Here is a 14,366-nt window from a genome sequence, read left to right on the forward strand (position 1 = left end):
AACAAAGTTGGATGCTGTATCTCGAGATACAGGGGTTTAAAAAAATGGGTGAATCACTGAAAATAAACTAGACTAAAAATGATTAAATACGTGTTTTTTATTTTTTCGAAATTTCCCGCCGTTAAAAAAAAAAGTGGGTGGAGCATATAACTCTGGTCACCCTGTATATATACACTTAAGGGAAGTATTTTACGGAATAAAAAAGATTCTTATTAATTTTTTTTTTACTTCATTAGCAACATTTATAACTAAATAATAAAAAGAGAAATATTTCAAAGCTGCCTTGAAAAAAATATATATTTATATATTTTTACTGGCCTAACCCTCAAAATTATAAATTACTAGTGAATTATACTCTGTGAAAAGTGTTGTAAAAAAAGATGTTTCTTAGCCTAATTAACAACAATTTTAATTTAACTGCTCGTAGTAGTTCGATGGCACTTTTTAGCAGAAAATTGCACGCAATCACCGCATGAGTTGTATTTGAACATTGGTTTGAACACAGTGTTAAATGAAATTATTTTCTGGTCATTTTTCATTGTTTAAAGTTATCCAATTTAGTTTTGGTAACAAATATTGCGAAAATGTTTAAGTCCTAATTGATGCGAAAAATCACTTGGGTAATTTAATTGAGAAATTAGCAAAATTGTATCGTTAAAAATTATCTTTTATTTATCCATAAGTACAGTATTTATAAATATATTTACAGTGGGATCTATGTGTCCAGCCCTTTTTTTGAATCTCACTATTGCACTAAGAAATTGTTTACTCGTCAAATTGTCTAAACTTTCTGACTAGAAAGCGCTTTAAGTGTAAATCGTTCTTGCTCTACTGATATAGTGATCAATTGTGATCAAAGGCACTAGTAATTTGCAACTTATTTTTTATTTTTCGACCATTTCGTTATTTATTTTTCTTTCAATTTGGAGTGTTGAGTATTTATTTCATACCGTAAAATAATTTATAGAAAAAGGTCCAACTATGCCCTAATATTGGCAACACAATAACCGAAGTAGTTAAGGTGGTAACTGTGTAAATTACTTGGTTTTAATCTGTACAAATGCGGTGAGGAAATCGAATATGTAATAAAATGTTAACTTATTCTATAACTTTTGATTATTTTTATGTAATTATTTTGACTTTGATTAGTTATTATCTGTTAGTGACAAATTTACTATTTGCGGGCTTAGTTAAACGTTAAAATTGAAGTATACTTAAATTAATAAATATTCTTATGACCAGAACAATAAAAATTGCGTCACAAATAACTTCACTATTAAAATTCATTTGCAACTTATTTTGGTTATTAACATTTTAATATATTGGCAATGAAATATTTAAAAAAAAAGCAATCTGTAGCAACGAATTTTTTTAAATTATAGAAACAAATTCAGTAATTTATGAATATCTTAAATTTTATACATAAAGATTAAAAAATGTTTTATAGAAAATTTTTGTAACATACCAAACTAATTTCCTTGTCAACTCCTGGAATGTTCAGTGCGAAATCTAAAAACAAATATCTACAGGTTATTCAGTAAATCACTTAAATAACATAAATCACAATTTTTTTTTTTTTAACTTCGTGAACATAAATAATTTTAATAAACTCTATATTTATAAAAATATAACTTGTTAAAATGACAGTTAATGTTAAAAAAAGTGTAGCTATGAAATAATTCCATTCGGGAAATAATTATTCAATGAATTCTCATGATACTAGAAATTGCCATAATAAAGGTAAACATAATTCCAGAAGGTTGGGCACGCTGCAAAACTATAAATCTTGCAGATATTGCATGTTTCATGTTGCAATATTGATCAATCTACGCATTCACATACTATAAGGTAAACATGGTACTCAGTTTATTCGAGTATTATATTATAGTTTGCAATAAATAGTTAGCTCCCTCTGGTCCCAGATATAAGAAAAGATCGATGACTAAGTGAAAAAAGATTCTATTCAAAAAAATAAAAAATAAAAGGTTCGATGAAACAAAAAATCTTATGGGGATGCAGTTACCCGTGGGGGAAATGGAATCCACTTCACTTCTAGGAGGACCATGAAGTCAGCAGTTCAAAGAAGAGTTCGATTCCTGTTCGGTACCTGCTATTGCAAGAGAAAGTTTAGTCCACGTTTGGAAAGGTCCTCATGAGAAAATTAAATTTCAGAAAATTGAAAGTTCTGTTGAAAACTGGGGTATTTCCAGTAATTTTGGAATCACCTACGAAGTGGAATTTAATCAAGACATTTAAACATAATATATAATAAAATTTCCTTGGTTACAAAAAAGACGCTAAGTAATTCATTATACTAAAATGGTACTTAGAGAAGGGAGTCCCCCATCCTCTTTCCCAAAGATCCGTTTAATCGAATTGTCCAGGATAGATTTATCAGCAAAAGTTATCAACTAACAATAGCGCAACCAGAATAGAAAATTTAAAGAAAATAATTGCAGCAATCTTAAAGAAAATCTCAAAGAAGTGAGATTAGTAGTTCAAATAGATACGTTTAGTAAAGTGCTAATTCCAAGTGAGCGTACATCTCAGTGAGATTCCCTAGCTGGTCTAATCTACATGGAAGATTTCAGCTTACTGCAGGTTTTAGTTTGAGGTTCTTTGAGGTAGTTTGTTTACAGGCTCTTCCAGACCATTTTTTAAAAACCATAATTTAGGCTCAAAGGGACTCAATACGGTTATTTTGGGTGAAAGCTCGACATCAATAACTTGGCACCATCACAATATCTACCTTACCTAATTCGGGAGAGAAAACGCTTAATGTAATGTCTCATTTTCTATCCTAATAATTTAAGGTTAAACAGAAAATTTGGAACGAAAAGAGGAGGAGGAAGAAGAACAACGAAAACCATTTTGGAAAATACTGGTTTCGCCCATTTTGGCATATTTTTTCTATATAACTAATTGTTCTGCATTAATTCAAAGAAATTATGGTTATTATAAAGGAGGATTTTAAAGATAATTTGGGTATTTCTTCTTTTATAGAAAAAGAAAAAAACTGTTTAAGTTGGATGTTTTTCAGCGATACTCTTTTACGTGCACAATCAATCCTTATGCAACTGGGCTACCAGACAGTTTTAATCACATAGTTAATAAAACAAATGAGAATTAGAGTAATTAGTTTAAAGAGACAAATATGAAAGACGAAAAATTAAAATAATGCAAATATTCTCAGCAATCGACTAGTAATTTCTTAACTATTAGCTCTCTGTGCATGACGACAGTGGTGAGATAAAAGATGGCGATACAAGTTAACACCAGAGTAATTAATTAAAACGGTACAATAATGCGCTTCATTTCGAGGACAGAGTAACTACGAGGCTGGAGCAACCAGTTATGAGTCCAGGAAATGAATCAAATCGGTGACAACAGGAAAATCAAAAGGAAAGGGTTTTGAATCAGGTGATATTTAAATATAGTGTCACAAGAATGCCTAGTTTTGCTATTTCAGTGATCATTTCAAACGAACATATCGTTGGAACTCAGGAACAAATTATTGAGAAAATAAGAAAACTGTTAGAATGACTGAAATCCCAAAGGGCTACATTAAATCTAAAAAAATGTGAATTTAATGAGAAGCGAGTGAAATTTTTGAGACTCTCAATAGAAAATATCAGCATTGACTGAATTGTCAGCGACAACAGACTGAGCTGGCCTTCGCCAGTTCCTGGTAAATTCGTAACTGATTGGATGTTTTTAGTGGGCTTCTAACTTTAAGACTGAATGGACACGATCTGAGCAGCATAATAGAGCGCTTTGATCGCAGGTTGGTGGAGGCTATATACCATTAGATATCCGTAAGAAATATCTAAAATTGTACAAATAAAATATGTGAAAAACGTAAAAAAATAAACACCACAATGCGTTGGGTTTTATGGTTCCATAGTGCAGTTTTTTCTAACAAAAACTATACGATTTAATTCTTGAGAGAAGGCGTTCCGAATTAGTGGTGACAATAGATGATACGGTTGGGGTGCCAAAGTTGCCTAATATGAAGGTTCTGCAGGAGAGTCGCAGTTGCATGCAACTTTCTGGGTGTACCACGGATTTCTAGCATTGTACTATGCGGTACCCAGTAGGGACACAATGCACTAATTCTACATTCACATAAACAAGCACACCAATGCACATACTCTAATACCTTCCTTTGGAGATAGTTTCAGCAAAGGGAATAAACCATTTTCCTCCATTGTATCTGTGGATGGGCGGAAGGACTGACAACCCTATCCTGCAAAAGTCTCGAAACCCCAAACGGCAAATCGAGGAGGCTATGGCCCTTCATGGGCAGATTTGCCAAGAAAGAAAGGAAATGTAGCGATTTTTTATGTTAAAAGAACTAATGTAGTCGCCACGACTCTAAAAACAAATCTAAAAATACTAGCAAACTTTACTAGATTCTTCATATCCATTTCCAACAAGCCAGTGTCTTCTTGACACCACAACAATGCCATTCACATCGTTCTACTGTAAACAAACATGGTGGAACTTCAACTACTAGTCATGTTAATGGCAAACTTTTTTTATAAGATAGAAAAGAGGGGCAGAACACCAAAAGAGCTACTGACTGCCCCAGTCTAATAAAGAAGACGGAAATTTTTGACACAAACTACAGTATTTAATAGAAAATCTAGAATTTGTTGGATACTAAAATTTGCAAAAATTGAAACTATTAGCAAAAATAAAAATGGTCATTTTAGCACAGACCAAAAATATATTTTTAGTATCTCATTACACAACTACTTGAACTTGCAAGATTATGTTCCAGCATCAAATAAAGCAAACACAACTTTAGCACCGCACAAATTGATTTTTATTAACTTTATATAAATAAATAAATTACTTACTTTTGTTTTTACTCATTTTTTGAATTTACCTCAGTGCCAAGTAAAAGTAGTCTACAACAATTTAGGATTGGTACCATACGTGCATCACATGTTTGCAATAGCAACAATAAACCTGGTGATGATGGGTAACTAGAATTATTATTCCATCACATGTTAAATAATTTTATTTCATTTGTTTATATTTTTTGCAACTGTAATCAATGTACAACGAGCAAAAGAGCAAAATTCTTTTTGGGGGATTACTGGGGGAGGGGCAGATAGAAATTTGATTTCCTCTGAGGCCTCATTTTAGTGTTTAAAGGGCTTCCTTTTTACGATCTTTTAATGGTAAAAAAAAAATACGTAATTTTTAAAATTCTTAGTTTGGTAAAAAATACTTCAAAAACTCTTTTATTTATCTAATGTGAAGGCGTTTCGAATCTTTCAGAGTACATCTTCAGTGATGCGAAGGAAAACGTTAATTTCTATGAGCTTAAAATGCAAGCTACTGTATAAAAATCTCGATTAAGGCTTTTTCCTTACAGCATCGATTATGGGGTTGCTAGGAGTTCTGATAAATCTCTTTGTGTAATTGGCCAATTAATTTGATTTTATTTAGGCGAATCAAGAAAAAAAGAAACGTGTAAAATTAAATTTAAAAGTAGATATTAAAAGCAAAAAATTGAAATAAGCCAAAAGTTCTATTTCATTTTAGAGAAAAACCCATAGAAAAAAAATTTGCGTTCAGTTTATACGTACAGGTTAGCAAATATTTACCACCGGCAGCGAAATAAAGAAGTAACTCTATGACGTTCTATATTGTGGTAAAATAAAATGTTGTAGGTAAGGTTGTGTTCGTGAGGAAAGCTCGTAAGTGAATAGGAGGCAAAAAAACGAGGTTTACCCTTCACAGTGAGCTTGCCCATTCATACGTAAAATCCAGTTTTAATTCACTTAGGTCGTTTCATATAATATTCGCGCTACAATTGATGGGTTAACATAATTTTTCCCTCATTCAATAACCAAACATTTTAGTGTAATTGTGGCATTATCGCTTTATGGTATACATCTACATGAAATACACTCAACAGCAAAAAAAAATCGGACACTCAGATTTGGTCTCATAATTTTGTTAAATACGTTAATCTTTTTAATTTATGGTAAGAATTGGTTTATTTATAAGTTATTTACACAAAATCTGCCACAAATGACTAATTTTTATTAATCATTAACACAAAATTATAAAATAAAGAAAAAATAAGAAATTAACACATTTTTTTTTAAACTATTCTTCATTTTTATCAGGTTTTCTGACAAGGGATGTCCTTCTAATAGCGGGTATTTCTCTCTCCTCTATGGCGAAGGGCCCTAATCCTGTCAGGCAGAGAAGAAATTAAATTTTGGACGTACTCCACCAGCAGAGCATCCCATTCTTCACGAAGAGCAATTTGGAGCTGATTTAAGTCACTAGGAGGAGGATGACGATGTCTAACATGCCTTCCTAAATTATCCCATAAATGGTCTATGGGATTCATATCGGTAGTTCGTGTAAGCCAGTCCAGAACTGTGATTCCCACTTGCTCCAAGTATTCGGTAACAATTCTGGCGGTATGTGGGCGAGCATTATCCTGCATCAAAATGAATTGGTCACCAATAAATGGAGCCAACGGGATCACAGCCTGTAGGAGCACTTCCTCAATGTACCTCCGAGCAGTCAGAGCCCCCATTATCAATGAAAATCAGTTCAGTACGGGCGTGGAAATTGATTTCACCCTAAACCATAACTGATCTCCTTTCGAAAGGTCGTGACTCGCGAAGAGTACATTGAACAAATCGCTCCCATGATCGTCTCCACACTCTGTCTCGATCGTCTGAGTGGTATAGACCAAAGCGAGACTCATCTGTGAATAAAACTGTTCCCCATTGCACTACAGTCCAATGAAAATGCTGGTTGGCAAATAATCGCCTTTCTCTACAATGCCTTTCCAGGAGTTGGGGCCCTGTCGCGGAGCGCCTTGCTTCAAGTCCACGCTCCCTCAGTCTCCGCCATACTGTGTCCGAGCTAACACGCGTATTTCGCGCCACTTGAAGCCTGTCCTGAACCTCAGGAGCAGTTAAATGGCGGTCTCTCAATACTGAGAGCGTGATAAATCGATCGTCAACTTCAATTGTCAGCCCTCCGTCCATAACTCCGTTCATAACTGCCAGTCTCCCGGAAACTGTTAATGACAGAAAGGCGCGGTTAATAAATTAAAGATCTTTAAAGGTGCGAAAACCTGCTTACAGTTTAGAAGAGTTCCGTCAGGTAAAGCAGCCTCAAGACAAATAAGCCACATCTGAGTCTTATCTCATGCCCTACTGATCCTGAAGGGATTAGTTCAATGGACTTAGACCCTTCCTTCTCTGTAATAACCAGATTACCCACAAAAACAAACACATCACTGATAATCAGCTTTTAATATAAAAAATATTAAGTGTCCGGTTTCTTTTGCTGTTGAGTGTATTACAAATATCAGTTTCTATGTGTGCCTCTCTAGACATTTGTAATATCCTTTATTAGGTAAGAAAAGTTGTATCTCTATGATGAATTTTCGAAATGTCGGCACAATGTACGTTCCTGCAATCCTAAAATATTTATGAAGATTAAATGAGTAGATAAAATTCTGAGATCGAAGAAAATCCCAAATTGAAAGTACCCCTATTCTTTAGTTGTACAGTTTCTGTCGTAAATCGCTTCTACAAGAAGAACAACAATGTTTGAAAATGTAGTTTTTGCACATTTTTGGCCTAGTTTTTCACGAAAACTAATTAATCTAAGTTATTATGAAAAAAATTACAAACACCACGAAAATTCAAGAAGTGAATGTATTTTACGAAATGTTGGCCTTACAGGAAGTCTTATTTTAGACACCTCTTTCCTCTCTATACATAAAAGTACAAAAATGAAATGAAAAATTTCAAAATAATAATAATAATAATAAAATAAATTAAGAATCAAGTAATCACTGTAATCAGAGTTTACGGGCAAGTCTATTCGAACTTATTCCCCAAAAATACCATAAAACGAATGTTTCTAGAAAAATGATAGAACTAAAAGCTATAAATCTATGTGTAATGAATGTTTTTACAAGCTTTGAAGGAAACCCTAAGAACCCTTTTTTGTAAAACGTGAACAATCGTGAAATAATAATTGTATCTGGAGAGTGCCCGATGGAAGATGTCAATGGCCATTGCTCTTTAACTGGTTAAACAAGATTATTTACACCCTGTTGTGAATTTCAATAAATAAATAAATAAATTGAAATGATTCATGTTGAAAAACAAAAGGAAAAATAGAATAAAGTTGCCTGAAAATTAGCTATAAAATCATTCTGTCATAAATCTTCGCCGAAAATAATGAAAAATAAATAAATCAGAAATTGAATTTGTTCTATTTTCTTTATTCGTATTAAAAAACTCAGATTTTATTATTATTGCTAGATTGGTAAATGGTCTATAGATGCCTAACCTTGCCGTTTGTTGTTGCTTTATTAAATTAAAAATTTCCTACCAGCGGTTATCCTAATACAAAATTATTTCTTCAAATATATTATATGTGTGTGTGTTTGTGTATAAATAGAAGTGGTCTACGATCGTGTGTGTGACGGTTTAGTACAAGTTCAGGAGTGTTTCATTCCTATTCAATAATTGACAAACTGACCAGACCTCCGGCCCTATGTAAGCTGCAGGCTGCCCTTTGCCAACATTCCCTAGCCTCATTTCCATTCCTCTATATCATCTCTTGCGCTCTTTGCTTCTCGACCTAGTGGAACAAGGCATGTAGCAGCATCCACAATACTGATACTCTCCTCAACATCTACTACTCGTGGCTAATCTGATTATACACCCATTGAACCATACCAGAATCCAACTGGTTATTGCCACCCAAGTGGTCACCTCACTTCCCCAAAACCACAGTCACATTAACATCAGCTAGTTTAGCTATTATCTTAACAATAATTGTTATTTACAATCTTTAAGTAAATAATATAACTTTTAAACCTATAACTTATAACTAGTGTAACATATATGTACTCGTTTATATGAAAGTAAATTGTATAATTTATACAGTACATATGTATGCTAAATCCAATTATATATAACTTTTGTGTTATGAGTAATTATTACGTATGTTTATAAGTATTATTGCAAACATAACCTCGCCATTTGTGGTTCATAATTAAATCAAAAATTTTCCACCAGAGGTTGTCCTAATAAAAAATTACCTCATTCCACAACAAATTATTGTTAAATGTTAACTTTATAACAATGTATTTTAATAGCTTTATTAATTACCCATTAATAATAATAACAAATTTATTTTCATACATTCTAGATAGATTCTAGCTGGGCGGTCTAAACGGCCGACGCCAGACAAAAGAACTTGTTCTAAATGTACCAAATACAGTTAATACAAATAAAGTTGATCAAATTAAATTTTCAATTCGTTTACGTTTTTTAGGGGCTCTTTTATGTCATAATTAGCTGTGTTATTAGATAGCGGATTAACGATGTGTTTATGCTAACATAAAGCAGGTAAATAAATATTTATTTACAGTTATATAAATATATTTACATATTTATATTCATATGAAATACAAATTCTAATTGAATTACACACTTGCTGAAGTTGCTTTAATGATAGTTATAATGAAAAAATTCTTTTCTGGAAGAGGGTTAATTTTTTTAAAAAGAAACCTCGTGACTTCGCAGATAGATTAAGGGAAGATAAACAAAAATTACGTTATAAGGTCTTTAATATGTTTAGGACGATAATTTAAGACGCATTATAGACGGCAATGGATTTAGCAGAGATGATTTTTGGTTTGGGTTCATATAGTCAGTAATAACAATGGTGTCCATAATGTCTTAAAGTGAAAGAAGCGGGTCTTAATGGCGCAATTTTTGTGGCAAAATCAAAGGGTGATTTGTGATTTAGAGATATGACTCAGAATTTACTGGCATTGGACGGATGTCTGAATTAATGATAATAATATAGGGAAAGGATTAGCTATGCGGTTAGCGTACTCGACTCCCAAGCGGAGGTCCCGGGTTCGAATCCAGCAGCTGATCCTTAGATTTTCTCTTCCTAGGAGCTTCTTACAGCTCACTGTCCGGTGATGGACAGTGTTTACTGTCCGGAGGCTGGCAGTGCACTGAAAAAAGCTCCGGGCACAAATAACCTTAGATGTTGACGCGCTTTAAATCATTAAAAAAATAAATAAATAAAAATAAAATAATAAGTCGTAATTTCAATTTTTCTTTTTTGTTTATGACAAAGAACAAGACAATAACCCCTGGACAATGCCGTGAGGGGCAGTTGCTGGGTTTGAAATCGAAATCTTTGTAGATGATTATTTTAAAAATCCAGTGATCCCATATTCAACATTAAAATTATAAAAACTAGATAAGTTACAAATAAATAATGAAATACATTATATACGTTAGCCACACAAAATAGCAACATTGAAGCAGCTGTCTCCGGAAGTATACTGCACCAAGCCTCTCTACAATAATTTACAATTTTGTTCCAATTCCTTCCGTTTAAATATAAAAATAATTCTTGCTCTGTCAAGTAAATTTTGTCGAAGTACTTTGATCTAATATTATTAGTACTGGGACAAATTGCAGTAAAATGCACTACACTTATTGATAATGCTTATCATTATTACAGAGTTGGCGGCAGTTCTGATGACGGAATTATACAAAACAAAGAATTATACGAACAAAAGTCTACATACACCACAATAATTCGGAAATTTTCAAAATAAAGAATTATTAGAGTAAAAAATGTGATTTATACATTTGTAACCATTGTTACTAAATATATACAATATATGAGAGATGAAAAGACCTCTGGCATCTCCCATTGCATATAAATAAAAAGATCGAAGTTCATGCCCGAACAAAAGTCCACATACAGAATTGATGAATTCAATATTATAATAATACTTACTAGTTAGGGTAAATCTTAATATTTACAAATTTATTAGTTATAGTTGGAACGTGAATATAGGCGGATCTGAGTTAGTTAAGAATTTATTATTATTTAAAATGGTTCACCAAAGAAAGGAAATTCCTGAGTCAGAACGCAGATTAATAGTTAAATTAAATAATCAAGGATTTTCATATCGTAACATTGCAAACATTATTCAAAGAAGCCACGCGAGATATCCTTTCCGACCGAGATAAAAGACAAATTTTCAGGGTGTATGCAGACTTTTGTTCGGCACTGTAGATGGTTTAAAGAGAATCGATGGGGCTATTTTTGGGAAAAACTTTAAAAAGTCGAAAAATCCGTTTTGTACAGTCGTACTTACCAGCTAAAAGACCTCGATAGCTAGGATGCAGCCAAGTCCCTCGGTAAGATCAAATCTAAATATAAAGTTACAGCTTCCTGAGGGTTTTTATTTTTTAGTTTTTGAGCTATTTAGTTCACACCCAGAATATTTTCTATAACCAGTTTTTCCGACCTAAATAGACATTAAAACAGATATTTGCGATGATACCTCGAGATTGGAAGTTTTAGACCATCTCAATACTTCGCTCAGTGAGAGAAGAGAGCAAGAAGTGCAACTAGTCTGTATCAGCCAAAACTGCAATAAGACCCACAAATAAAATTGTTGATTCATTTATGCAGAAAATGTTCAACTTTAAAAAAAATAGAAAATTGAAATCTTGGTGATTTCGTATTTTGTGTTAATTATTAAATAATTGATTAATTAAAAAATTTAAAAAAGTGACTTATAATAGAGAAAATTGTCGTTAAATAAGATAAGATATATATTGATGAGGAAACAAGGTAGAATAGTGCCATAACTTAACGTCTCTAATTTAATGAAATTTAGTATATTGCTGAACACCGAGCGCATTCATTTCCACCTCGAGTATGAGATATGTAAGTGATCAGCTAAGGATTTTTTGCTCAATATCACACATTCTGAGGATGCAGGGACACGGAATGGAATTTTATATCGTTGCACAGAGCAGGAGGTTATATCTAGCCATTATTAATATATAACCTAACCACTCAACCCTCTATAAATTTGAAGAGCTCTAAATGAAGACATATTAGAAGCAATATTTTAGTTCTAATTGAACTAGCGATAATTTGAAATTTATCTCACTAGAAGTGTTGTGATCACATTAAATTTTTAATTACAAATTTCCTCAAATAAGTGAGTTTGTAGTGGTGGTGACAGTTATTGTCATTGTTATCAACAGTGTATCTAGCGCTGGTCTAACTTAATAAATAAATTAAAACAAAATTTAAAAAAATTACAAATTTTAACCGAAAAATCCATTTTAGAGGTCTCCTTAGTCGGAGAAAGTGATTTAAAGAGCATTGTATGCGTATGTGTGAATGGATTTCGAGAACTAAAGCACCAAAAAAAAACTAATTGCATGAATTTGAAACATGATATTTTATTTTGGATGCTGCGGGTGAGCTGAATGTAACTTTGCGATTAAAATCCCTTGACCCCAAACTTTACTTAGAGTTTGAGGCTTTCTCAAAAATGGTTTAAACGATTTTCTTTTATTTGAAATGTTTTTCTTGAAAAATTCGATTAAGGTTAATTCTAAGAAATGCAAGTTGGTGAGGTTCCCTCTAAAGTAGCATGTCAGTAAAATGCACAGGCCATGGTCACATTCAGTGAGAGGAGCCCTCCAAATTTAGGTCCAATAGAATCCTGCTTTACGCTTTCCCTCAATCATTCTCTCTCTCTTAACATTAACTAAAACAATTTTAATGAAAATAAAGTTCAAGAAACTAAAAATTGGTCCAAGCTTGTACTTGAGGTTTTTTGTTTAGTGAAAATAGTTTTAGCCAATACTTTGCAGAAATCAAATATAACGTGCTCTTATCCCGTGTTCAAGCTAGTTCAATGGAACTCCCTGCGTTGATCTATTTTCCTTGCATAAAATATCAAAGCTTGACATACAAGAGAGATAAATTGGAAGAAGAACTCAAAAAGGGACTGAGTAAATACAAGAAGAAAGGGAAAAGGTAAGGTTCTATAAATTGATTCCATATTTCATCGAAAGAAATAAACTCGATTCGGCACTAAGGCTGCTACCGAATATAAATTAAACAATTCTTGCTTACAAATAACCTAAATTCAATTTGCATTAAGTTACTTTGAGTATTAGATGAGAAATCATATGAATCAATTTGTAAAGAAGAATAAGTAGTGTAAGTAAAAAGACAGTAATGGATTCTCAAAATATCTACGCAATATATATGGTATATATGTATATACTTTCTTTTTATATGTACATATATACAGGGTGTCCCAGGCTATATGGATAACGACTTTTTCTCGGAAACTAAGATAGCTAGAAAAACAACTAAAAAATACGTGTCCCCTTAGTTTTTTTGTTAGAAATCCAAATTTCATTTGTAAAATTTTTTCGGTGCTTCCAGAAGCGGGATACAGGCACCAACTTCATTTTTTCAAATGGGAAGGTGCGGTTTTTATTTCAGAAATAGATTCCTCTATTTTTTTAAAGAAAAATTTACTTGAACGGTTTTTTTCTATGAGCGATATTTTACAAGTTATGAATGAAAACATGATTCTTATAAGAATTGTGAAAATGATAGTATTATAACGGTTTTTTGATTGAATAAGAAGAAAAGTATTATTTTATTATAAATTTTACTCCTCATTAATATTAAAGATCATGCTCGAAATGGCCTCCACCATTAGAGATGCATAGACATGCTCTTTCCTGCCAATTGTCCCTTACTGCCAAAGAAATAGCTTCAGCTTTAACCGAGTTACAGGCATCTACTATTCTCTGCTTTAGTTCATCTACAGATGCAATTCCGGCTTGATTCTGATGCACCTAGATTTAGAAATGCTTTTAGGTAAGCAGAAATAAGGAAAGAAAGAAAAAAGTTATGAATAATCACCTTGTTTTTCAGGTATCCCCAAAGGAAATAGTCCATAGGTGTTAAATCCGAAGTACGAGGTGGCCACTGAATCGCCCTCCGAGTCGATATCGCCCATCAAATTGCCTATCGAGAAATCTCGTTACGTGCCTGATGGTGTTATATCAAGGGCGATTCTGCTGTACTGAAAAATACTATTTAAATTTTTTTTAATAATTTTTCCCCCATAGGTATTTGATAAATTATAGAATAATGCAATAGAAATTGATATCGCAAAAATGTCCAAAATAAACATGTTTTATACATTATATTTCCGGATTCACACTTCCATTGTAATGCAGAATCAAAAAAGTTAACGAAATATTTTTCTGAAGTAAATGAAAGTAAAATCTAGATAATTGATGAAAGTAAGAGCACCATTTTATGTACTGGATAACTGTGCTTTTATTGGTGAGGGAGTGGCTTACGGTGTCACTACGTCATAGCTACAGTCCGCCTACTTCACACATCCCGTTCGCCAATGAGATTAGCCTATCGTTTTTGGTAATTATTTCTAGGAAAAATACTGTTTAAATTTTTTTTAATAATTTTTC

General features: G+C 32.7%; 1 protein-coding gene across 5 annotated transcripts in view; it reads right to left on the minus strand.

Moving 5' to 3' along the window:
- Positions 1 to 5,003, minus strand: part of LOC141458254 (uncharacterized) — a 36,828-nt gene extending 31,825 nt beyond the window's left edge. For 2 of the 5 annotated variants that reach the window (XM_074136005.1, XM_074135994.1), the window contains exons 1-2: positions 4,863 to 4,996; positions 1,466 to 1,509 (exon numbers count right to left, since the gene is read on the minus strand). In XM_074136005.1, the coding sequence (XP_073992106.1) occupies positions 1,466 to 1,509; positions 4,863 to 4,878 (60 nt within the window). In that variant the 5' untranslated portion in view covers positions 4,879 to 4,996. Of the gene's footprint in view, positions 1 to 1,465; positions 1,510 to 4,862 lie in introns of all 5 variants that reach the window. The other 3 variants (XM_074135995.1, XM_074135993.1, XM_074135997.1) reach the window with 3 other exon arrangements.
- Positions 5,004 to 14,366: the final 9,363 nt, after the last annotated feature.

Source organism: Rhodnius prolixus, unplaced genomic scaffold (assembly GCF_049639745.1).
Source record: "Rhodnius prolixus isolate KJV_2025 unplaced genomic scaffold, Rpr scaffold_1, whole genome shotgun sequence".
Taxonomy (NCBI): Eukaryota; Metazoa; Arthropoda; class Insecta; order Hemiptera; family Reduviidae; genus Rhodnius; species Rhodnius prolixus.